Here is a 23,523-nt window from a genome sequence, read left to right on the forward strand (position 1 = left end):
GAATTAAGTGATGATGAGGCGGAATTAGACCTGGGATATGTGGTTGTTTTCCCAAAGTCATCATTGTATAACAGCAAAACCACACCAAGCATCAATCCTCCTCCTTCTCCTCCTCCTCTTCCTCCTCCTCCTCCTCCTCACTGGTGGGTGTAGATCTAGAAAACTTCCATCTCTGCTTCAGAATTCAGAGGTTCATTGGAGATTTCATTCTGACTGTCAGGTCAGGTCATCGCCAGCAGCATGGTGAGTTACTGTTCATTGTTGATTGATTATAGATGGCTTCTTCTATTAGAGACGTGTTTACGCATAAATAACTTTTGTCAATGATGTGCTCTTGTGTTATAGACAACATACACAGACAAAGGTGAAAAGGTAGGTGACATTATCACATGTGTTGTGCTGACCAGAGGCTACACTGCAAAAAGTCTTGTTATTTTCTTAAACTGATCACGTTTTATGCCTAAATTATGCCTTTAAATGGAACAATGTTCTGGTAAAATAAGCATCATCAGAGTAATAAACTGGTTTACAGCAACTGCATTATCATACCGATCTAGTTCTGAGTAACAAGTTATCGAAGGGCAGATTTTTTTTTCCTGTTCTTTGGCCTTTTATTTTTCAGTATGCTAAGATTAAGAATGCAAAACATTTTTTATTAAGAATGATTTGTTAATATTCAAAGTATTTCACTCATTGCTGTTATGTAGCAAGTCTGATCTTAACAAAGGAGCTCTTAAAGCAGCATTTTCATCGTACGAATGTGCAGTTTAGATAACTACGATAGAAAACTTCAGATTAAATCTCATTAATCCTTGTTTGCTCTGGTCTTTAGCACGAGCAGGGCAGGTTCCTCTGCTTTGATCACTTGACATTCTGGGTTGGAAATGCAAAACAGGTAAGTTCACTGATAAACTGCTCCACTTCTTGGGACACATTTATTCATTTATTTTTTCTGACCAACTTTTCTCACAGATGGATGGTAGGCGAAGCACACAGCGAGGCTATTGGTTCTCCAGAGGGGTGGAGGGGACACAGCATGTAAAGCCCAGATCACATATTTATGTTCACAATGCACAGACTGAGTCAGGCCTCAGCAGGCACCAGGAGAGGGCGCTGTCAGAACATTTAAGGCAAACCTGTTGTGATCATGCCCCGTTTCATTCCACTGTAACATGTAATAGGAGGCTTTTCAGTGACTAAAATCTTTGTCTTCAACAGGCTGCATCATATTACTGTAACAAGCTGGGATTTGAGCCTTTGGCCTATCAGGGTTTGGAGACAGGCATCAGAGATGTCGTGTCCCATGCCGTCAGGCAAGGAAAGGTGAGCCTGGAAGCACAGCACACATCACACAGTGAGAAAACCAGTGCCTAATAACATTTAGAACAAATAAATCTTTTAGGGCAATAAAACAAACCTGACAATCTGTTCTTTTTGTAAATATTCTCAGTACAAATGGCTTAATCACATGTGTTTTTTTAATGTGGATTGTAACACTAGCTTTAAATGAATAACTACATTGGGTACAGTGGTCGCTTTGTAGAGTAAATCAGACGTAATTTGCTGTTTTCACTTTGCATTTCACAGATCATTTATGTGTTCTCATCTGCCCTCAATCCTGGAAACAAAGGTACAGCACCGATCATCAATTTTTTTTTGGAATATTTCAGCTGTACTTGTTTGTGTTTTTTAAATAACTTGACTGGCATTCAAAGGGAAAATCAATTTCCATGAATATAATGCACATTACTTTAAATTCTTCACATATTCTTTGATTTGATCCTCTGACTTGTTCTTGATTCTACATGCAGTGGATTGTAACTAAGTACATCTACTAAGTGCTGTGCTTGAGTACGCTTTTGATGTTTACATTAGCTGTTACTTTCTATTTCTTCTTCACTACACTTTAGAAGCAAAATTAGACTTTTTACTCCACAACACTTATTTGATAACTGAAATCCCAAGACTAGTTACTGTGCCCTATACACATGTGAATATATGTATTTTCACTTTTACTCATATTTTTGAATGTTATGTACATGTAATGATTTCGTCATATTATTTATAGCCTTTCTGTTATTCATAAAAGGACTTAACACCCTGGAGGGTTACAGTTAGTGTATGGGGCGAATGCCAACCCAAAAGTCAGTATTTGACAAACTTTGCACGCGTCTCACTGAGGTTGTCCTCTTTTCTCAGAGATGGGAGAACATTTAGTCAAACATGGTGATGGAGTGAAGGACATCGCATTTACTGTGCAGGACTGTGACTTCCTTGTGCAGGTAAATACTTCAGCTTTTAATTTAAAGGTGCATTTTCAGCTATTTTGAACACAATAGGTTTGAGGTTGTATCTAACTGCTGATGATAAAAGCTATGAAACTATTTTCAATCATGTAAAGCACTTATCATATATCCTCCTTCAGAAAGCCAGGGAGCGGGGTGCAGTTATTGTAAAGGAGCCCTACACCCTGGAGGACAAGTTTGGTAAAGTCAGGCTGGCCGTGCTTCAAACGGTAAGGGAAGACACTTACACTGAGCACTTTAATCACTATTTTGGTTTTACGCGTTATGAAATAGGTTGGAAATGTCCTCAAAAGAAGAAAAGACACATCTGTGGTCATGCTTTTGTTTTGCTGCAGTATGGTGACACTACACACACGTTTGTGGAGAGGTCAGGTTACAGCGGGTTGTTCCTGCCAGGCTTCCAACCCCCTCTGTTCAAGGACCCTTTATTAGCCAAACTGTGAGTTGATAAAAGTTATTGTAATGTATATAAGGTGATAAAGTCAGAATGACAGTGTAGGTACTGTATTTTCACAAGTTGTTGCTTCTGTTTGTCCACGCAGACCAAGTGGAAAACTCAACTTCATTGATCATGTTGTTGGAAACCAACCAGATGATGAGATGGTTCCAGTGGTGGATTGGTAATGGGCTCAACTACTTCTGTACTACTACTTGTAGCGCAAGTGAAAGCAACAAACAAGTCAAAGGGGTGGATGAGAGGAGGAGTGTAATGGTGTCTGATTCTTGTATAACTCTGCTTTTCTGGCACGAGTCGAGGATCAGCATGACTTTACATTTTCTTAAGTAGGAGTCCAGAGGTTTTTGCACATCTGGAGTTCGTTTTCTCCCCATCATATAGGCATGTAAAGGCGGGGCAAAGGCAGCTCTCTAAATGAGCAAGCTCATTGGTTGATCCAGGAAAGAGGGGTGTAAAACAGGGTGGAGGTTTTAAGATGTGAGGGACCTCATGATCGTAACTCAAAAATCCCTCACGCATGTTTAACAGGCTGCAATTCTCCTGGTGAGGTCATGAAGCAATAGCAACATCAGTACTGGCCTTTAATACAACTTTTTCTGGGTATGCACCACTAACACTAAACATTTAGGATGGTTTAAAGGGACCGTTCACCCAAACATTAAAAATACATAATTACCTCTTACCTGTAGTGCTGTTTATCCATCTAGACTGTTTTGGTGTGAGTTGCTGAGTTTTGGAGATATTAACCATGGAGACGTCTGCAGTCTCTCAAATACAATAAAACTAGGTGGATCTAGAATACTACTACAGTTAGGACAAACATGTTTTTTGTATATTTTTTTATTCAATCCCTCATATGTCTTATGGATCTCTGGTTCATGATCATACAGGTACCAAAGAAACCTTCTCTTTCACCGCTTCTGGTCAGTGGACGACAAGCAGCTTCAGACAGAGTTCAGCGCCCTGCGCTCCATCGTTGTGGCAAACTACGAGGAGACGGTGAAGATGCCCATCAACGAGCCTGCCATGGGCAAGAGAAAGTCTCAGATCCAGGCATGTTTTTATTCTATATTATTGTATTAATTGTACAATACTGGTTCAATCACAGGCGTTATTTACCGAGATTTTCTCTTACAGGAGTATGTGGAATACTATGGAGGTCCAGGAGTGCAGCATATAGCCATGAATACATCAGACATCATCACCGCAGTAAGTAAAGGGCTCCTGACCCCCAATCCTGGTCCAATATTCAGCAGACACAATGTGTGTGACGTGGACACCTGAAACTGCCGTGCACGAACACTGAGAATGGACTTTACAGTGACGTAGGAGACATCTTGTCTCATGCAGTTAATTTTCAGTTAATAAAAAAGTGCCATTTGAGGGATTTGAAATTAAAAGTTTATCTGTCCCCACAAAAACCAGGTCAGACACATTAGAGCAGTTTCTGTGTATGCCCTGATACAAACTTAATCCACACATCTGGGTCATTTTAATTTTATTTTATTTCACAGACTAAAGTACGCATTTTAGTCATTTCTGTCAAAAAACTGATGTAACTGTGATTTTTTTTAATTGAGATTATTATTTAGGATGTAAACCAAGTCTTACAGGATAAGGCCAAGTTAAAGACCTGATGACAAGCTTTCTTCACAGAGCCTTTACTCTTCTTAACATGCTCGTCCTGTATTAGAAAGTTATGTTGTTAAAATAACCAAAGTGTAAATAGAAAAATGGCTAAGCTTAAACACGTAGTTTGTCAAAAAAGAAGCCTATGAATATGAATGATTGTAAAAAAATAAATAAATAAATAAAACAGAAGAGAAGAGAATAATATACTATGCAGGCAGGACTGTATAAAAAAGTTCCCTAAAAATATATGATAAACACACACTGATTCACAGGGAATAATCTGCTCCTAATCAATCCAAATCGCATTGACTATAAAATATCCATGACATAATGCTCTGATGAATCCTTCATCTGCAGATTCGTAACCTGAAGGAGCGTGGGATGGAGTTTATGTCTGTGCCGGACACCTACTACAACCAGCTGAGGGAGAATCTGAAACACTCAAAGGTCAAAATCTCAGAGGACCTGGATGTCCTGCAGGTCAGATTTAAGATCAGATTTGAACTAATTTGGAGGACTGGTGTGGTATGAACCTCTTGTTTGGGCAAAGGAATAATTATATATGTGTGTGTGTGTGTGTGTGTGTGTATGTATATATATGTATGTATATATATATATATGCTAAAGAGAGAGAGAGAGATCTATATATATGTATATATACATATATATATATATACATATAAATTCACATGTAGTAACCACTTTTGAAGAGCATTGTTTCCACTAAGCTTCACAACAACCGAATAGAGAAATTCATAGCAATAGACAAATGTTATATTGTGATCTGACTCCAGGAGCTGAGGATCTTGGTGGACCACGACGACAATGGCTATCTACTTCAGATCTTCACCAAGCCAGTTCAGGATCGCCCCACTGTGTTCTTGGAGGTCATTCAGAGACATAACCATCAGGTGAGGGCGCCACTCACATCTTTTACAGTACATTAATCTGTGTGTCAATATGGCTACATCTGTGATAATGGGATTTTGTTCGCTGTCAAAGCATAAACTTAAAAACATGGTTTTTTTTTTGCACAGGGCTTTGGCGCAGGGAACTTCAAGTCTCTTTTTGAAGCCATTGAGGCAGACCAGCATGCAAGAGGGAATCTGACTATCCTGACACCAAATGGAGTGTCAAAGGACATGTGATCCCAGTGTGGGAATTGCTTAATAGTTCTGGAATACTTACTACCAATATCAATATTCTCTAAGGAGATGCTGTCTGTTTAGAATCCGGTGCTACATCAACACTGATGTTGTGAGATACAAAATACAAATTCACAAACCATGTTTATTAAAGCTTCTTTAACTTGCATGTTTAATTACAATGTACATTTATTTTATACATATGCGTTGATAAGCACTTCATTAAGGTCAAGGCGTTTGTATCAAGAAGAGTACATCCTCACTTATAGGTGAATTCTTGTATTCTTAAACCTGGAGCCTATGTTTTCACTTCAGTCAAACTCAACAGAAAAACTCACCAAAACTCTGGCTAAACAAATAGAATTTTACTCTTAAACTATACGATTTATTTCTGTAGAATTTGCTTCAATAATGTCATTAAACACTTAAAACACTTAAAAAGTTTTTATGCATTAGTCGTTCAGACACCATTATGTAAACATAGGGCCCGGGTTTAAAAATACAGATTCCCCTTCAACATTCATAATGCAACACTTTCTTTTTCCAAAGTGTCAACAAGGAAACCAAATATCATACATACAAGCTTGACTCAAGCAAAAAACTCAATTGAAGCTCTCATAAATGAAAACATTTAACTGTACACTTTTGTTATCATTTTGATGAGAGGTCAGCAGATATTTCATTGTATCATAATGTTCATGTGGGGGGAGACACAATGTGTAATGTAAGGTAAAGTAAAGTACAGCCAAATGTTGCCTCGTGCTGTAATTTCATGCCAAACCTCATTGATGAAGTAAAGTTTCAAGTGCTTGGTCCATTTTTCGTCATTCACTGAGCAGCACCGTCAATTGTCTGTGGTGAGCTCATCTCTGGTCTCCACACAGTTATTGACTAGTGGTAAAATAGCTTTTTTGACTCATATTCACAGATATGTACAGTACCTGAGGTATATGTCGCTACTGACATAATCAGGACGCTTCATTATACGTCAGTTCAAGGAGCCGCGACAGCCATCTGCTCCACACAAACAAGGAATCTTTGTCTCCTCAATGGGAAACTTGTAGTCGTACGTGATCTCTTCATTGATGCCGATCGGCTGCCGGGAGTATATCACGATCTTCTTCTGAGAATCCACAGTGATGATCTTTGCATAGCAGTTAGGCTGCAAGACAAGTAAACCCACAAACGTTAACTTTGTAAATGCATTTTGCGCAAACCATCACATTAAACAAATCAGACTGAATTGTAATTTTTGTGTGAACTGTTCCTTTAAACTTCAACACCACCAGCTACCAGCTCTTAACTCACGTTGCAGCTGTGGTTGATGAATCTGGCTAAGTTCCCATGTTTAGTAGCATCGATGATGGTGTCCTGATCGATCCGGAATAAATAGCTGCTTCCGATGCCCTCGTCCTCGTATCTCTGCTCCCTCATGTCAGCAATGACCTAAGGAGAAAGAAAAATAGATTCTGTTGTTTATCACTATCACACTACTCACTCTCCTGGAAAACACCCAGAACAACCAGCGGGTCCCGCTGGGCCAGTTCAAGGGAAACAAACCATGCTTGAGAGCACATGTTTGCCTTACCTGTCGGATGATTTGGCCCACATACTCGATCACCATCTCATCTGCTGCTATAGGCTCCATTGCAAACAGGCCCCACTCGTGGATGTGACTTCGGCTGAAACGGATCCTCTTCTTTCGGAACTGAAATAAGAAGATGTCAAAAAAAAGTGTTTACTGGCGTGGCAGTTATCGTTTCAAGTTATCATTTGATTACTTTGCCCTCCTCATTTTCCTCCTGTTTGTCTCATTGTCTCAAATATCCTATTCAGTGTTTACAGATTACATTCTATTGCACTGTAGACGTGGTAATGTCATTAGCAGTTATATTTAAACCTAAAGTTAATAGCTATATACTAATTTGCCTCAATACAAATATAAATATAAATATATGACTTTCTATAAACTCGAGCTTGCTCCTAAGGTCTTTCCTGATGTCTGTTCTTGCCACCTTACTAAAATCTTGTCCACACATATAAGGATTTTTCGCAAAATGGATCATTTTGGTTTTCGTTAAAAAAAAAAGTAAAACAATCAAAAAACAATGCCGTGCCAGTAGGAGGCGGTTCCTGTCAATGATGCAGAGAAGAACATTTCCCTCATCAGCCTAGCAGTACATGAACAGGCCTATCTCTTGTTGCAGTGTTTTCTTCTTTTGGTAAATATAGTATGTGGTTTATGAATTTGACATGCTAACAAATTCATATCAAATTGTTTGCACTTCTTCAAAGTTAGTGTACATATCTTTGGTAATATGTTCCTTACCTTCAGCTGGTTGAACTTGACCAGGTCACTATCGCAACTGAAAGATGACAGCAGGCGACGCTGTTCAGACCTGAAGTCAGATCCAGACCGCAGGGAGGTCGGTTGCTGGACGGGGATACAACTTCCCTGCTGAAATACATGTCACTATCAGGCACTGAATGAAATAAATAACTGTGCAGTTAAATCATCACAACTTCCCCTCTTTCGTACCTGAGCGCTTGTCGATGGAAGCTCCGTAGTCAGCTTCATGTTGTTGAGGTATCTCAGTTTATCTTTCCTGCTGATTTTGTAGAAACCTTCACTGCGAGCAGAGCCGGTCCTGTGCTGTGGCTGCCATGATTTGTGTTCATCATTATTCTCTGTGAGGACTTTAGTCAGTGAGCAGCAGTCAAGGATGCCAAGCACAGAATATGATGCACAGCTGCATGTCTCTATAAGGTTACTGATTTATCTGAATTATTTGTTGATGTATATGCTGTGGAATTAATCTTAGTCATCTGTGCATGAATCAACACAACTTTTACCTGCTGGTTATTCAAACAACACCCACAATTTGGTTGAATTCAATTTAGTTTTAACCTCAAACTTTGTTTAAAAGGATATGAGGGTGAGGTGTCCACATGGTGTCACTGATCCACCCGCAGCCATTATCCTGCTCCTGCAGCCGGACATAAGTACACTGCAGCAGCCTGGCATCTTCTTCATCAAGTCCCTCTTTCCAGACTCTGTGAAGTATCCTCCTCTCCTCACAGAGTGAACGCCGCCATCTGTGAGGATGACCATGAGAGGAGAGAGACCCAGTAATTCTTTTCAGCGACCTCTGCCGCTGATGGACTCTCCATCTTCTCTTTAGCCTCCTCAGCCGTTTTCTCCTCAATGAGGATTTCTCTGTCTCTCTCCTATTCTCTTCATCCAGGAGCCCTGGCATATTCTCCAGTCCCCGCAAGGGCTTCATTCTTACACCTGAACTGGTCCACATGCCCATCCCATCAGCAGAGTCAGATGAAGACTCAGAGAGGCTGCACAGAGAGATGGTAGATCCTCTGAGAGAGTCACATAACAGCGGCTGAGAGGAGCTCACCACTTGTGTTTTCCTCCTGTGGACGATGGCTCTTCGGGGGAGGATGATGTCTCTTCCAGGAGTCTTTGGGGCTGTGATATATGGATTGCTAGACAGGTATGGCACAGGAGGCGGGCTGCAAACAGTTGGGCACATAATTGTGCCACCCTCTGGCATGGTGGTCTCTCTGCCTGGTGTTGCCGGAGCCCTCCCACAACTGTACTGAGCCCACTCACTTCTGTCCTCTTTACCGGGGGTTTTGGGCCTCTCCTGGTATGATGAGGGACCAGAGGGAGCTAGAACGATCTCAGTGTTTGCTGGAGCGAGGGAGAGGACTTCATCAGCCGAGTCCTCACTTACACTCACAACCACTATGTCCTTGCCAGGTGTTTGAGGTCGTTCCACCTCCTCCTCGGCTGGGGATGTCGGTTTGCTTCTTATTATCAGGTCAGGGTCACTGTCCTCCAAGCAGCCAGTCGGAGTCAGAGGCTGCAGGTTTTCTATGTTCTCCGGCGACTCAACAGTCCAATCAGGGCTCTCCATCTCTACATCAAGGTCAAGCTCCGCTGCTATACGGATAAATAACAAGAAAACATTGAAATTATATTTTCACCATTCTGTCAATGCCTTTGTTGCATTTTTCACAAATGTGGGATCCTTTTAAGCCATGCTACTGTCATAGTTCACAGAGGTCTGGACATTTTCCAAAACAGTTTTCCCTTCCCGTTTGAATACTCGAACTTTGTATGTTTACCCACACCGGCTACCAATCAAATAACAGTGCATTAAAATATTATCATTATTCTTAACAGCTGTATAGTACTGATCTTATACAGAATATTACAGTCATGGGCTTGAAGCTTATGGACATGGGCTTCTTGAATGAAGTTGTAATGGACACTGTTGGGAAGTAGCAGGATCCCACTTTTAATAACTAGATTTTGTGTTAACGGATTTGTGCTCAGACTTATGTACTTGTAGATAAGAATTTCAGATTTTTTTTACTTAATACTTTATATCCATGTTATAAAATGTCTGTGAATGCTTTTATTGTCAATTCGATCCCCATTAGGGAGCGAAAATTTGGGAAATCAAACAGAATTGGCACTATCCTAGCTATTTCTATTGATTGCAATACATCATGCTGGACATATAACCTGGAGGTCCGATAGGTGACAGGAGACGGTCCTGTGATTTGCTGCTTTCGAGCTCCATGATGGTATCCATGTCACAGGCATCTTGTTGACAGGATGTGTACTGGTTCTCCTCGGTTTCCTCCCTCTGAGAAGGATCTGACCAGTCCTGAAGGCACAGCTCCAGCTGAGCACCCGGCGTCAGCGGAGCTGAAGGGGTGATGGGGGGCTCAAGCTCCATCGACTCTTCATCTGAGGATATGACTATACATTCTAAACTCCTGGCATCCTCACCATCCTCCTCCATGTCTTCATCTTCAGGACTGAGTGAGTCCTCAAAGCTCTCTGAGGCAAACGAGTCAGACGAGTCAAAATCTGACGAATACTCACTTTCCTCCAAAGAGCTGCTCTCTGAAAGCGTCTCTATAAAAGGGGAAAGAAAGAAATATTTACTTGTTCGGTATGTGATTATTCATTAGTATTGAGCATTGTACCTGTGTGACACTCTAACATACCGCTATCTGAGCCCTGTGCTCCATCACTAGTTCGGAAGATGGCAGCATCTTCATCCTCAGCGTGTTTATCTGCTTGTTCTTCCTCATGATTATCACCATCATCACCATCATCATGGTCATCATCATCACCTCTGTCACACTAATGAGAACACCAGTTACATTATATAGTCTTAATAATTCCATATTTTAACATAAAAACATTTTATCATACTAACACTTTGTATATAGTAGACTGTTAGGGATGCATTACTTGCTTAATCACTTGCTTCTAATAGATGTATTCACATCTTTTAACTAAAACTTTAAAGGTGCACAGCACCACCTCCTGTACTGGAGTGTGAAGACGCTTCACATCACTTTTTATTTCAGTAACAGCAACTTAGTTTTCACTGCCTTGACCAAAAGCAGATAATATACACCGCTCAGCCACAACATTAAAAGCACTGACAGGTGACGTGATTGATCATCTCATCACAATGCAATGTTCTACTGGGAAACCTTGGGGGCTGGCATACACCCTCTCATCACAAAAACACTACCCGATGACATTGGCCCCCCAGCGGGACAATGTGCCATGACAAAGCTTAAACACTGCTCAGGAACAGCTCGAGGAACACAAATCCCCAATCTGATGGAGCATCTGTAAGATGTGCAGGTCTGATCCATTTCTTTTTTTTAGTATTTTTTTTTTTTGTATTTATTTATTTAGCACGATTAAAAAAAAACAAAAAAAACAAATACTGACAAAGAATACAAATAACATACAGTGCAGGAAGAGGCAGAAAACCCAGTGGGCTTATTTGAAGCCTCCACCTAAATAATTTCACTAAAAAATTTCACAATATTATAAGGAAACGCAAAATTAACATACAAAAAATAAAAAAATAAAAACTACATAAAAGTAATAACAAGCTAATAGTAACAAATTATATATAATAACAAAAAAAAAAAAAAAAAAAGCAATTACAAAATAACCATTAAATGATCTTTTAAGTTTCTTTTATAGCATTTCATGGAAGAACAGTTCTTTGCCAGATGGGAAAAGCCATTCCATAATTTGGTACTCCTAAATCTTATTGAAAATTTGACCTCTACTAGTAACAAATTTAGGAGGATGAAGATCTGAAGATTGACGAGTTGAGTGGGAATGGACCTGTGAATTTGCTTTAAAGTAAGTCTTGAAATGCTCAGGAATATTCCCTTCGCTTGAATGGATCTTATAAATAAAAACACATATTTGAGAAATATTGATGTCGTAAATAGTAAGAATTTGTAGTTTTTGAAATAAAGGAGTCGATGGGATGTGAGACTCTGATCAAGTTGCAATTCTAACAAAACGTTTCTGGTGGACCAAGATTTTGTAAAGAGTACTAGGAAAAGCACTCGCCCAAACTATATTACAATATGAAAGATAGGGATAAATTAAACTGTAATAAAGAGTAAGGAGACAGTTTGTGGTGACAAGATAACTGACCCTCCTTATCCACGGAGGCCCCACCCCCTCAACATACAGGACCCAGAGGATCCACTATAAAACACCCTGTTGCCAGACACCACAGGACACCCTCAGAGGTCTTAAGTCCATGTCTTGACAGGTCAGAGCTGTTTTGGCTGCACAAGGGGAACCTTCACAATAATCGGCAGGTGGTCATAATGTTATGCCCGATTGGTGTAAATATCCCATTGTCAAGCTGATATACACCATATTGTGTATCCCTTTATACTACATATGCGTAGTTTTCATAACAAAACTGTAAACAAAGTCATGCTAACTAACCAAACTGCAACCTTTTTTCTTAATATCACTTTTTAAAAAAGGAATTTACCAGAATTTCAGGAGCTTCATTCACTGGCACAGTTGCCTCCACTCTGTCTGATACTGTCTCTTCATCTTGAAGTGTGTTATCTTTCTCTCCCCCTTCATCATCATTGTCATCGTCATCATCACTTTCAAGCGCATGGGGTCTTGCATGTCTGCGTTTGGCTCTCTCAGCTGCAGGTCTAAATAAGTCACCCCCCTGTTTTACATCTGAAACCACAAAGAACGAGAAAAACACAGTCAACAGTCTGGATTACACTATTGAGTTATTTAAGGTAAATGAGGACTGACTGTATTAGGGGCACTGACCAGCACTCTCAAGTGTAGAACACGACACATTTTCTATCTCCTCTGATGTAGCAGGATCATCAGCTCTTTTCCTTTTTACCTGCATGACAAGGATATTTCACTTTACAGTCATGGATCACTCAGAGGACAAACGCAGTGTGTTTTAAATGACAGGTAAGCAGAGTCATTTACCTTGAAAGACGGCAGTGGAGGCTTTTTGCCCTGACCGTTGATGCAAGTGAGGGGATTTATTTGTTTGGTCCTCTCTCCCACACTTGTAGGTCCACTTCTCACAGGAGGAACTTGGAACTTGTGAAAAAAAAAAACAGGAATAGTAATGAACCTACTGGCTCCAAAGCCATTGTAGGACTTTTCCTATGAAATAATAAAGAATGTAAAGGTATTACCTTTGTTTTCTTCTCTTGACAGTCCCACCACTCCTCAAATGACTTGAAAGCGACCCCTTCAATCATTCTACGGGTGATGTCCTTCTTAATGATTGACTTCAGTTCATCCACGATGACTTCTAAAACTTTTTCTACTGTCAGCTTATGAGGGTTCTCCCTCAGGAGCGGGTAGCCTGGCGGTGGCACAAAGGGGTTAAACCTGGGAAAAGGTGGAGCGGGCCAGGGTGGTTGAGGGAAGGGTAAAGGTGCAGTGCACTGCCTCGGAGGATACCCCTTATCAGAAGGGCCTGCAGGCTGCATGGGTGAGGGGTACACAGGAGGTGGAACACCCGGCGGCACAATCAAAGGCGGAGGCCGTCCGAGAAAGGTGGGCGGGGGAGGAATAGAAGGAGGTGGTGGAATTCGGGGAGGAGGAATGGGGATGCCAGGAGGTGGGATCCAGCCTGGTGGTGGGATGGGGATGGTGCCATTGGGCAGGCGAGGTGGGACGGGTGGAATTGACGGATGAAAGCGAGGCATGGGAAATGGGAACGGTGGATGGGAGCATCCAGGCCTGATGGCAGGAGGAGCTTTGGAGGGAAAATGAGAAGAAAAGGATGGAGGCTGGGGTTGAGGATGAGGATGAGGATGAGAGGAGATTTCTTCTGTGGGTGTCAGAGCTCCGGATGCTCTGTTATTTGGTTGGTCCTTATCCTCATCCGCTGCATGATGTTCCTGAGTAAGACAGGAAAAGTCGGTATGAATCATCAGGGCTGGCTACTTGCATAAACAATCTGCATGGCTATTTAGAGCCACAACTAATAGGATGGGCTCACTCCCAGCACTCTGTACAGTGTCAACTTGACTTGCTCACTTAAAGAACTTAGGGTGTAGCCATGGTAACGAAGCAGCACATGACTCTTCTTTCTCCATTTATTTTGAGTCACTTCTCGCAAATTGCTCAGTTTACGACTGACACTCAGCTGCGGAAGAAAAGTATAATGGAGATGGCAAAAAGAAGACTGCATGAAAGTATGAAAGTCAAAACTGACTATCTAGTTGTTTTGTTGAATCAAAAAGAACACGGCCACAATTATTTTCAATCTGGAAGCTGGCTAGAAATAATAAACTTGTTCATTTTATTGTAAGACTAACTTCAGTTTTCTTACAACAATAAAGTCGTGTTTTGATTTGGAATGCACTGAACTCACCGCAGCAACTATAAACTGGCAGGCAGCATTATTAACTTTGTGCAATCGTCTTAACATTAGTAAGATTGCAGGCATCGTGCTAGCTTTGCTTGTTAACTAGCTACCGATGTTTTCTTAAAACATTACATTTGTTTTGACTTATCATTTTAAAATTAAACTGTTTCAGGTAAGCCATTTGCTTCACGGCCATTTCAAATCGTGGGGTTCACATTCCTTAAAACGAGGACAGCATATGACTGCTAAACGCTGGAAGCCACCCCACTCATGTTTTCCTCTCAGCTGTGGGCTCTAACATACCTACAGTTGCAGTCAAAAGTTAACATCCACCTGTTAAGAAAATGTTTATCACGGCAGTCTTCACTTCCAATCATTTCTACAGCTCTCATTTTTGTTGTGATTGAATGAGTGGAACAATAAAACATTCATGAAGATGAGTTCAAATCGGAATTTATCATAGGGCTTCTGAAAATGTGACCACATCTGCTGGCTCAAAATCATACATACAGTAACTTGATCGATCAATTCAGGTGATTATAGAAAGTTGTGTGATTGTCTTTGTAGCATGGCCTCTTAACTACTTCTGAGCGATTCTGACTGACATTGACTGATTACTTTTCTGGGCCCATTTCAATTGGGCTTGTTTGATACATTCACTATACTCAGCCACAAACAAGAGCTCAGCATTGATCTGAAAGAGCAAATTATTGATTTGAAACAAGTCAGGAAAGTCACTTGGAGCCATTTCAGAGCAGTTACAGGTCCCAAGATCAGCTGTGCGCACAACTGCTTGTAAGTATAAAGCGCATGGCACAGTTGTGTCACTGCTACTATCAGGAAGAAACCACAAACTAAACTCCATATTCTTCATCATAACCTTAAATCCTCAGCCAGAAGATTGGGTCTTGCATAAAGTGAGCAATTTGGGAGCGTTTTAGGGCCACAGACACAATCTCCTTTAAATACTACTACTTTAACTGACATCATGAGGCATGTGAGGATCGTGAGGAATTACCTTTGGGTGTGATGATGACTGGATCCTTTCTGCATCCTGAGTTCTCCCTTCAAAATCTGTAAAATCAGAGCGATCAGGGGACTGGCAGTTTCTTGTAAGAAAGGAAACTGCTCGAATGGTTTCATCCTCTTCATCTGAACCGACGTCCGCCAGATCATTGTTAGAGCGCTGGCGGCTGGTTGGGAAGGACACACAAGAAGCCGGAGAGCAAACAAGTGAGTCATCTGAGAGAGGGGAGGTGTTAGCTGAGCAGGGTGAAGTCGGGCTGTCCTGAGAGTGCACGTCAGCCTCCACAGTCTCTTTACCAAAGTATGAGGGGTCAGTGCTCTGTCTGTTTATGAGCAAACTTTCAATACGCGAGTCCAAACTCTCTCCCTCTGGCCGGGGGCTGCTGGAGGAGCAGTTAACAGCAGGTGAAGATGACTCGGTTATGCACGCACGGTCGTAAGGTGGGGAGGGCGCCGCTGTCTGCCGGTCAGCTGTGAAATTAATGTTCAGGATGCTGAAAGAGCTCAGGTGTAAAGCCTTGGCGGTGGACTCCTGACAGGGGGAGGCAAGGTTAAAGGAAGGTTCTGTGTTGTTGTGAGTAGAGGATTGTGCATTGTGACGCCACAGCGCAAGCTGCTGGCTGCTTGCTTCTATTTGAGTAGAGAGGGGGTGCGGTGTCTGTGGTTGGCCATGCTTCAAAAATAAACTGACGTCTGAGACTTCGCCGGATCCCCTGTGATGCCTCGCGGGTTTGCGATGGCAGAGCTCTCGTCTTACAGGTTTATGAACACTATAGGTGGAGGGCTCCCCCTGGAGGACCGGCGTCGCCTGAAGACTGGAGTAGCAAGAGTCCTGGGAGAGAGGAGTGGCAGACAAGCAAGGAGTGCGGGGGGTTCCCTGAGAACGCGGTGTAAGCCCAAAGCTGCAAGGTGTATCCTGCCAAATACTGGAGTAGGCTGTGTCCAGAGAGAGGGGTGTGGAGATGCTGGTGGGGCTGGAGACGCTCGCCTGTCGCTGTGTGGCTGCACTGCGCTGTAATAGACAGATAACACAGAGAAACACGTTAACAACCGTAAAATATTATCCTTCAAAACAGCTGGTTAATGAATATTGAATATCTGATTAGGTCAAACCATTATAATCAGCTTTGAATATTTTACCAGTAAACTGTCGATCAAGCTTTGAATGGCTTGCTCATTGCTGCCCACCGGCAACGTCCAAGGAGTGTAGAGACCACGTAAGAGAAGCTGGAGATATCGCGCCCTGTTTTCACCTGGGGCAGGTTCCACATACAATTCAATTAATCAACAAAATCATCAAGAGAACATTTAAACTTTCAATACATATATCAACGCGAGAACTTTATTTTTTACCTTTAGGATCGACTTCCACATGAATAATGTTTCCCATCACTGAGGTCTGATGGAGATGTTGGACAGCGTCTTTGGCGGCCCTCACCGTGTCGAAGATGACCTTCGCGATTCCTAAATGCTTCTTGTTCTTAGGATTGTAGAATATTTCCACTTCTTCGATGTTTCCATACATTTTACACATATTAGTCAGGAACGACTCCCTCACATTGTCATTCAGCCTGGAAAACGTCACTTCTTTGGGGGGAACACGACCAACATACCACTCATCAACCTGAAAGGACGCAGGGAAACAACAACAATTATTATTATTATTACCGTCGTTATTATGATTATCAAGTTTAAGTACATTTACTTGATTACTAATTTGAGCTACAATTACGCTACTTGAGGATTTTCTATTCATACTGGTTTAAACTTTGTCTCTACATATTCAACTTTTACTCTCTACTTTTGTTTGACATCTGTAGTTAATAGTTGGTTATTAAGATTTTGCATACAAAAACATATGAGGAGCATAGTTGCATACTTGCATAGTGAGAGATTAAACTACCATTTAGTATATACAATTAATTCATTTAAGTAAATCTAAACAACTTTGATGACTAATTGATCGGTGATGTACAAACCTTACATGGTGAGGTATTGAAACTTTTTTACTCTTAACTTAAATTAAAGTGAATTTTGAGATTGGACTATTAGTCGGAAAGACATGAGCAATTTCAAGGTGTCCCTTTGGCTCTGGGTGATTGCAATGCACATTTCTTATAATATTTACACAAACCTTACAATCGCTTGAGAAGTTTTACTAACCATCACAATTAATTAAGAGACTCATCAACAGATTAATCCATAATGAAAAATATCATTAGGCGCGGTGCTTATAGGTAATAGGTAAGAAATAAAAATGTAGGTTGAGTGTTGGGAATCTTGTCACACTTTTTGCTTTGACTTCATTTTCTTGTTTCTCAGTATATCACATTCTCTCTTTTCCCATATTACATTTAATCATAAACTGTTGTGCACCAATATCTTTAATCTTTCAATTATCAACATAGAATTATAAATGGTTAAATACAGAATGTGCATTTGTGACAAGCTGCCCCATCACCGGGTAAGCTGTCCAACTATGTGTGGTAAATTCTCACATATATCCTATTTTTTAACAAATAAGAATGTGGATAAAGGGGGGCCCTTTCCACACTCATTTTTGCAGTTAAAAGTCTGAGTTATCAGAAGAGATGTTTTGAACACCAGATAACACTCTATCAGTGTCAGTGCATATAAAAACAGAAGCCAGTGGGCGAGACAGATTTGTCCATGCTGACAAAATTCCCTCGACTAGACAAGCAGGTGTAAATGAACATGAACACACTGCAAAAAAAGATAAAAATCAATTCAGTTCAAAACCTAATGCAACCTTTATGCAGTGGCGGTACTAGACCAGTTTTAATAGGGGGGCCAGGTTGGGGCCGGCTTTTTTGTAAGGGGGCACATACAACCCGGAAAAAAGGATAAATCCCTCATTCAGACAAAGCAGTGTTTACAATTTCAGCAATTTTGATTGGGTAGTAAACTGCTGAGACACTTTATTTCTGCCTTTCCCTTCAATACAAAATCATTGCAAGAAATCTGTCATTGTATTATTAATGCGGACTCCCTGTCAGGGGGGCCACAGGGGGGTCCAGACTCAGAGTTACGGGGGCACTGGCCCCTGTTGCCCCCCCCCCCCAGAACCGCCCCTGCCTTTATGACAAGCTCAATACAGCTAAAATTATGTCACTGACATTGGCAGAGTCACTGGCAGAGTCACAGAAATGCAAATCATGGAACAATTTGCCTCAAAAGCCCCGGAGTGACATGTGTGCTATTTCCATCTATACCACAGGCTGGCTTGAGTTCAGGACTTTGGTTTATGTGTCAAAAATAAACTTTTTTCTCATCTCTATTAAGGACAAAAATAATATAACTGAACAAACTAATCACCGTTTTAGAAACAAAATAAATAGCGCACTTTAGGTTTTTCCTTTGCTGTTAAAAAATATGAGAATTGTTCTCAGTATTAGACTTCCACCACATACAGTGAATTTCAAGAACAAAATTACGTCAGAACAGTGAACACCTGCAACTTTGGTGATGGAGCCTAAAACTGACCCCTGTGACAAGAACACTATAATATAACTATATATAACTGTATATAACTTTAACTTCTAATACTCTCTGGACAAATCCCTCGATATACTTACATATTTCTGCTTAAATAACGTTTTCAAATCAGGGCTTTTACTTGTAATGATCTACTTTTTACATTGTAGCATTAAGATGTTACACTTTCTCCACCGCTGATAAAAGATTACCTTAAATTTAGCCACCGAAAGGTCAGCCTTGATGCATTTGCTCCACAGGCGGCAGATGCGCGGATCTCTGACTGTATCCACAGGAAACAGACCTACCGGTAAATCCTCCACCTGTCCAGGTAAACAACATCCATCATCATGGAAGACATACGGCGCAGTGTTATAGCGGGGAAATGTGTTACAGGCAGTTATCATATACGACCGAACAATGGAGAGATGATTAAAACAATGCTTACGGGTATGTTAAAATATTCTCCATCATAACGGTAGACTTTGTACAGTCCTTTTGTCAACGCAGGGTCAATAATCAGTTTACAACTTCTCCAGGGCTGAGGCTGAGGTGTCTCTGTCTCAGTAGCTTGTTTTTCGCTTTCCATCACATTCGTCGATCCCTGGAAGAACAACAAAGTCAACACGATGCATCCAGCTGTTAGCTAGCTGACATTGGTCCTGCCATCAGGTTAACACGCCCCGACAGGTGATGGGAGCATCACCTGTAGCATTATCCTTCTCTAAAAGACAACGGCTCGTCAAATTCAACGTGTCCAAACACTAAAAGTCTAACAAAACATTTGTATTTGCGTACCTGCGCCAAAGTTGGATCCTTTGATGGAGCAACATTGTGGAAAAGCCGCTCTTATTTACGGTGTTTTCCTCACTTCGTCGCCCCGGGATGGAGAATGGATCCATCCGCCAGCAGATAGAGACCGAATATAGATCCTTCAGTGAGGCGGAAGAACACAACAGGTTGGAAGAAGGTTGGTCGGCAGGTGAGAAGTGTGAAATGTTTGTTTACCTTCAGTAGTTGCAGTTAGCTTCTAATGTTACAAAATGCTTGTTTTTGAATCAAAAATGTGTATGGTATAAAAAGTCCTGTCTTGTAGGCTTAGAATATTGTGTTTAAACTATGATGACAGGCTGAACTTGGTATAATACAATATAAGTAGAAATGCTGATAAGGCAGCATTTATTTTTATTCTTGTTTACTTGAATTGTTTACTTGTATTTATTATTATTATTATTATTATTATTATTATTATTATTATTGCAAAGTTATTGTTTTTATTGCAAAATAGTATTTCATTATCATGTATAATCCAACATAGTGAAATTAATCAACTAAAAAGGCAAATTTGTCAGCATTAACGGAAATGGAAGTGAAATAATGAGCTCTGAAATCGATCTTTATCCAGAAATAATAATATATTTATGAAATATAACATTACATAACGTAACATAATAAAACATGACAAAACATAACATAACAAACCATAACATAAAACAATAAAACATAGCATAATATCACATTACAATACACAACACCATAAAAGAAAACATAACAATACAATAGAGAACATTTTATAACATAGCATTTTAAGGACATAAAAATTGTGTATGTGATGCAAATTCTTTTATTACACATGCATGAATAGATATGGAGAAATACTTTCATTGAATCTTAGATGAGTAGAACAACATACCAAGACAATCTAGGTGAACCCTGAGTTGTTCTTACTTTCAGGTGCATCATAACGTCCTCCATCCAGCATTAATGTGAAAGTGGCGGTGTCTCTTTCCCTCTGAGCAGGATACGCTGTCTTGTATTTATACTTAAACCAATACAAGCTACCACAACACAAAAGAAAACAGTAGCATAATTCATGTTATGTAGAAAGATGCAGCCAATATATTTGAGGTTGTTCACACACTTAAATATCCAGACAGAGGGAAGAAAGGTAGGTTTAAATATTTGTAGGTGTGTTTCAAGGTGTGAGTGCCGCAGAAAGCATTTCCAAGCCCTTTCATCTGTTCATACCAAAGCTTCTGCAAGTCAGTTTAGCTGGCTGCCACTGCACTCTCTCTGTCTCTGTTTATCTCTGGATTATCTCCGCAGTATACTGTACACACTGCCAGGAACAGCAGTCACTGGAAGCTTCCCTCCTCATCTGTCTTTTCACAAAACATGTCCCGGAGAGGATCAGAGGCAAACAGAGGAAGCACCAGCCACCGAGAGGAATTCAAGGTTGTTATTGTAGGAGACAGGGGTTGTGGGAAAACCTCACTACTCAAGGTTTACACTACAGGAGACTTTCCAGAGGTAAGTACACACTGGCTCACTTGTTTTTCTGTAAATTCATCTAAAAGTAGGGATGGATTCTGCCTGAAATCCATCGTATTGTAAAGACAAAACAATAAAATGTCGAGAATTCAATTCAACACCAGCAGTCCAGCACTGAGGGAAAATTTCTTCTTTTTTTTCCAGGAATATGTGCCATCTGTGTTTGACACAAGTGTTGTAAATTCAAGGTACAGAGGGCAATATTTTCGGCTACATCTCTACGACACAGCAGGTAAGGTCTCACGCTTGGCCTCACAGGTCTGAAATCACCTTGTTGAACAGGTAGCCCGAGTCTGCGGAAGGCGTGTGCTGTCATTCCTCAACAGTGAACACATGAAAGAAACACAATCACATGCCATGTTGTCTGTGGTCTAAATGATATTTTGAAAATACAATTAAGTTAGTTAAAATGTTCTGAGAGGGTTTTTTTTTATGTTACTATTATTTTATTAGCTGTGATTGTGATCTATTTATTTTTTTTATTCATTTTAATATTTGATCTATAATGAAGAGCTTATTTGATGATAATTTCAAATGGTCGGTTTTGATGTTGTGTGATCAGGTCGAGAGGACTACGATCGCCTGCGGCCTCTCTCCTACAACAGTGTTGACGTGGCGCTGATCTGCTACGACATCATGCGTCCCGAAAGCTTTGATAATGTCTTTGTGAAGGTACTTCCAAAACATGTCTTCAATCTTTTTTCTGGTTGAGGAAGATGTCATCAGGGTTGGTGTGAATTCGCTGTCTCCTACTCCAGTTCATTTTTAATGAACGCAGTATTAAATCTACAAATGACACTTTGAGGTGACCTTTCATCATGTATACAACAGGCCGCCTCTGGTACCCTAATTTGTTTTTGGTTTTCATACTTTGATGCCTCTGTGGTCATTTTGAGTCTCTTTGTCACTTTTTGCAGTAGTTTTGTGTGTCTTTGTGGTCTCTTTGTGTCTCTTAATAGTAGTTGTTTTTCCATCTCATAGATATTTTTGTGGTTTTATGTCTTTTTGTAGTACTTTTGTGTCGTTGTAGTGCTCTTGTGTCTCTTTCTGGTACTTTTGATTCTCTTTATGGCTTTTTTTTTAAATTTTCTCTTGACTGTTTCTTGTCTTCATCTGGGAGTTTAATGCTACTTTGGTGTCATTGTTCTGTGTGTCTTTGTAGTGTGTGCTTGACTTTCACAACGAAATGTTAACATGCACCTCAAACAGACGCTCTGGCCCCAGACCTGCTGACACCTTGGGCCCCTGGCCTTGTGCCCCGTTGGCCCAGTCAGGCTTACGATCTTGACCTTTGCAATATAATCATTTTGCAGATTCTGCCTCCCAAAGATGTTACAGTGTTTAATATCTTTTAGTGGTACCCTGAGGTCCACCATTTCTGTGACGGAGTGCCCATCATCCTCGTTGGGTGCAAAGCAGATCTACGAAAAGATAAAGTCCTGATGAAGAAGCTCTGGTCATCGGGCCAGAATGCCGTCACATATCTCCAGGTATGAAGCTAATAAACCTACCAGGATCAGTACATTTGTATACATTTACTATACCTTAGACAAGCAACCACACGTTTTGATCAATTTGTGGGAATCTAACACTGACAGGGAGAAGAGGCCAAGAGGAAACTTGACGCTGTGCTTTACGTAGAGTGCTCAGCCAAATACAGGGAGAATGTGGACGACTTATTCAGAGAAGCAACAAAGCGAGCACTAATGGAGACAAGAGAGCCAGAACAAGTCAGGCAGTGTGTAAGTGTGTGTGCTTTGCTCTGATGCATGCTCATGGCTCTGACTGACTGACTGAAGTGACACCCATGACTGCAGACATCTCCTGTGTGGTTTTACTTTTGACTTTATCATTTACACAGCACATGCATGACTTTTTTTTTTCTTATGGTAGGCACAATGACAAAACATACAAAGTATGTAGCATGACATAGCATATTTATGTGTATATAATTCTTGTATATAATTTTATTACATTCTTCTGACTTGACCTTTTAACTTTTAACTTCTTGTGCCGTGTGTCATGAAGTCAAACTCATTTGTACATTGGACATTTGGCAAATAAAATTATTTTTTTTGTTTTAGAAACTGTTTTTGTTTAGTTTCTACACATACAGCTGGCGGTTGTATGCCTTTGCAAACCAGTCAAGTTGCTGAGATATGTCGTTGAATAATGGGGAAAACATTTTTTGCAAAAGATTATGATATCACAGAGAAGTTGGTCTTTGACTTTATTTTGTGTAACAGGATTTTCTTCTGTTAGACATATGTGTAATATTGTGTCAAAATTATGATACGAATTGTTGAGTCGTGGCCAAATTTTTTTTTTCTGAGGCCCGTGACCAAATTATTATCAGATCATCCTTTAATCCAAGCGGACATTTCTGCCAAATCAGA

The 23,523-nt window shown here is 40.6% G+C and overlaps 3 protein-coding genes across 3 annotated transcripts; 2 read left to right on the top strand and 1 right to left on the bottom strand.

Moving 5' to 3' along the window:
- The first annotated feature begins 171 nt into the window (after window positions 1–171).
- On the top strand, window positions 172–6,355 carry LOC115581846 (4-hydroxyphenylpyruvate dioxygenase-like). Its single transcript, XM_030417311.1, has 14 exons — window positions 172–243; window positions 346–372; window positions 833–895; window positions 1,219–1,323; window positions 1,588–1,630; window positions 2,200–2,282; window positions 2,426–2,515; window positions 2,642–2,745; window positions 2,849–2,926; window positions 3,654–3,816; window positions 3,901–3,972; window positions 4,753–4,875; window positions 5,190–5,306; window positions 5,433–6,355. Exons 1-14 carry the CDS (start codon window positions 241–243, stop codon window positions 5,541–5,543), a joined length of 1,182 nt encoding a protein of 393 aa, XP_030273171.1. The 5' UTR covers window positions 172–240; the 3' UTR covers window positions 5,544–6,355.
- Window positions 5,672–20,836, bottom strand: LOC115581845 (histone-lysine N-methyltransferase SETD1B-A-like). Its single transcript, XM_030417310.1, has 19 exons — window positions 20,525–20,836; window positions 19,595–19,728; window positions 19,245–19,400; window positions 19,009–19,119; window positions 16,655–16,925; window positions 16,442–16,554; window positions 15,294–16,313; window positions 13,092–13,805; window positions 12,877–12,993; window positions 12,706–12,784; window positions 12,404–12,606; window positions 10,578–10,716; window positions 10,087–10,485; window positions 8,473–9,498; window positions 8,080–8,246; window positions 7,870–7,995; window positions 7,129–7,248; window positions 6,849–6,986; window positions 5,672–6,702 (listed from the first exon to the last, which is right to left on the bottom strand). The coding sequence occupies exons 3-19, from the start codon at window positions 19,383–19,385 to the stop codon at window positions 6,529–6,531; spliced, it is 5,058 nt and encodes a 1,685-aa protein (XP_030273170.1). The 5' UTR covers window positions 19,386–19,400; window positions 19,595–19,728; window positions 20,525–20,836; the 3' UTR covers window positions 5,672–6,528.
- LOC115581848 (rho-related GTP-binding protein RhoF-like) lies at window positions 20,831–23,210 on the top strand. Its single transcript, XM_030417313.1, has 5 exons — window positions 20,831–21,106; window positions 21,272–21,359; window positions 21,690–21,799; window positions 22,483–22,617; window positions 22,726–23,210. The coding sequence occupies exons 1-5, from the start codon at window positions 20,972–20,974 to the stop codon at window positions 22,891–22,893; spliced, it is 636 nt and encodes a 211-aa protein (XP_030273173.1). The 5' UTR covers window positions 20,831–20,971; the 3' UTR covers window positions 22,894–23,210.
- Window positions 23,211–23,523: the final 313 nt, after the last annotated feature.

This window comes from Sparus aurata, chromosome 5, assembly GCF_900880675.1.
Source record: "Sparus aurata chromosome 5, fSpaAur1.1, whole genome shotgun sequence".
Lineage (NCBI taxonomy): Eukaryota > Metazoa > Chordata > Actinopteri > Spariformes > Sparidae > Sparus > Sparus aurata.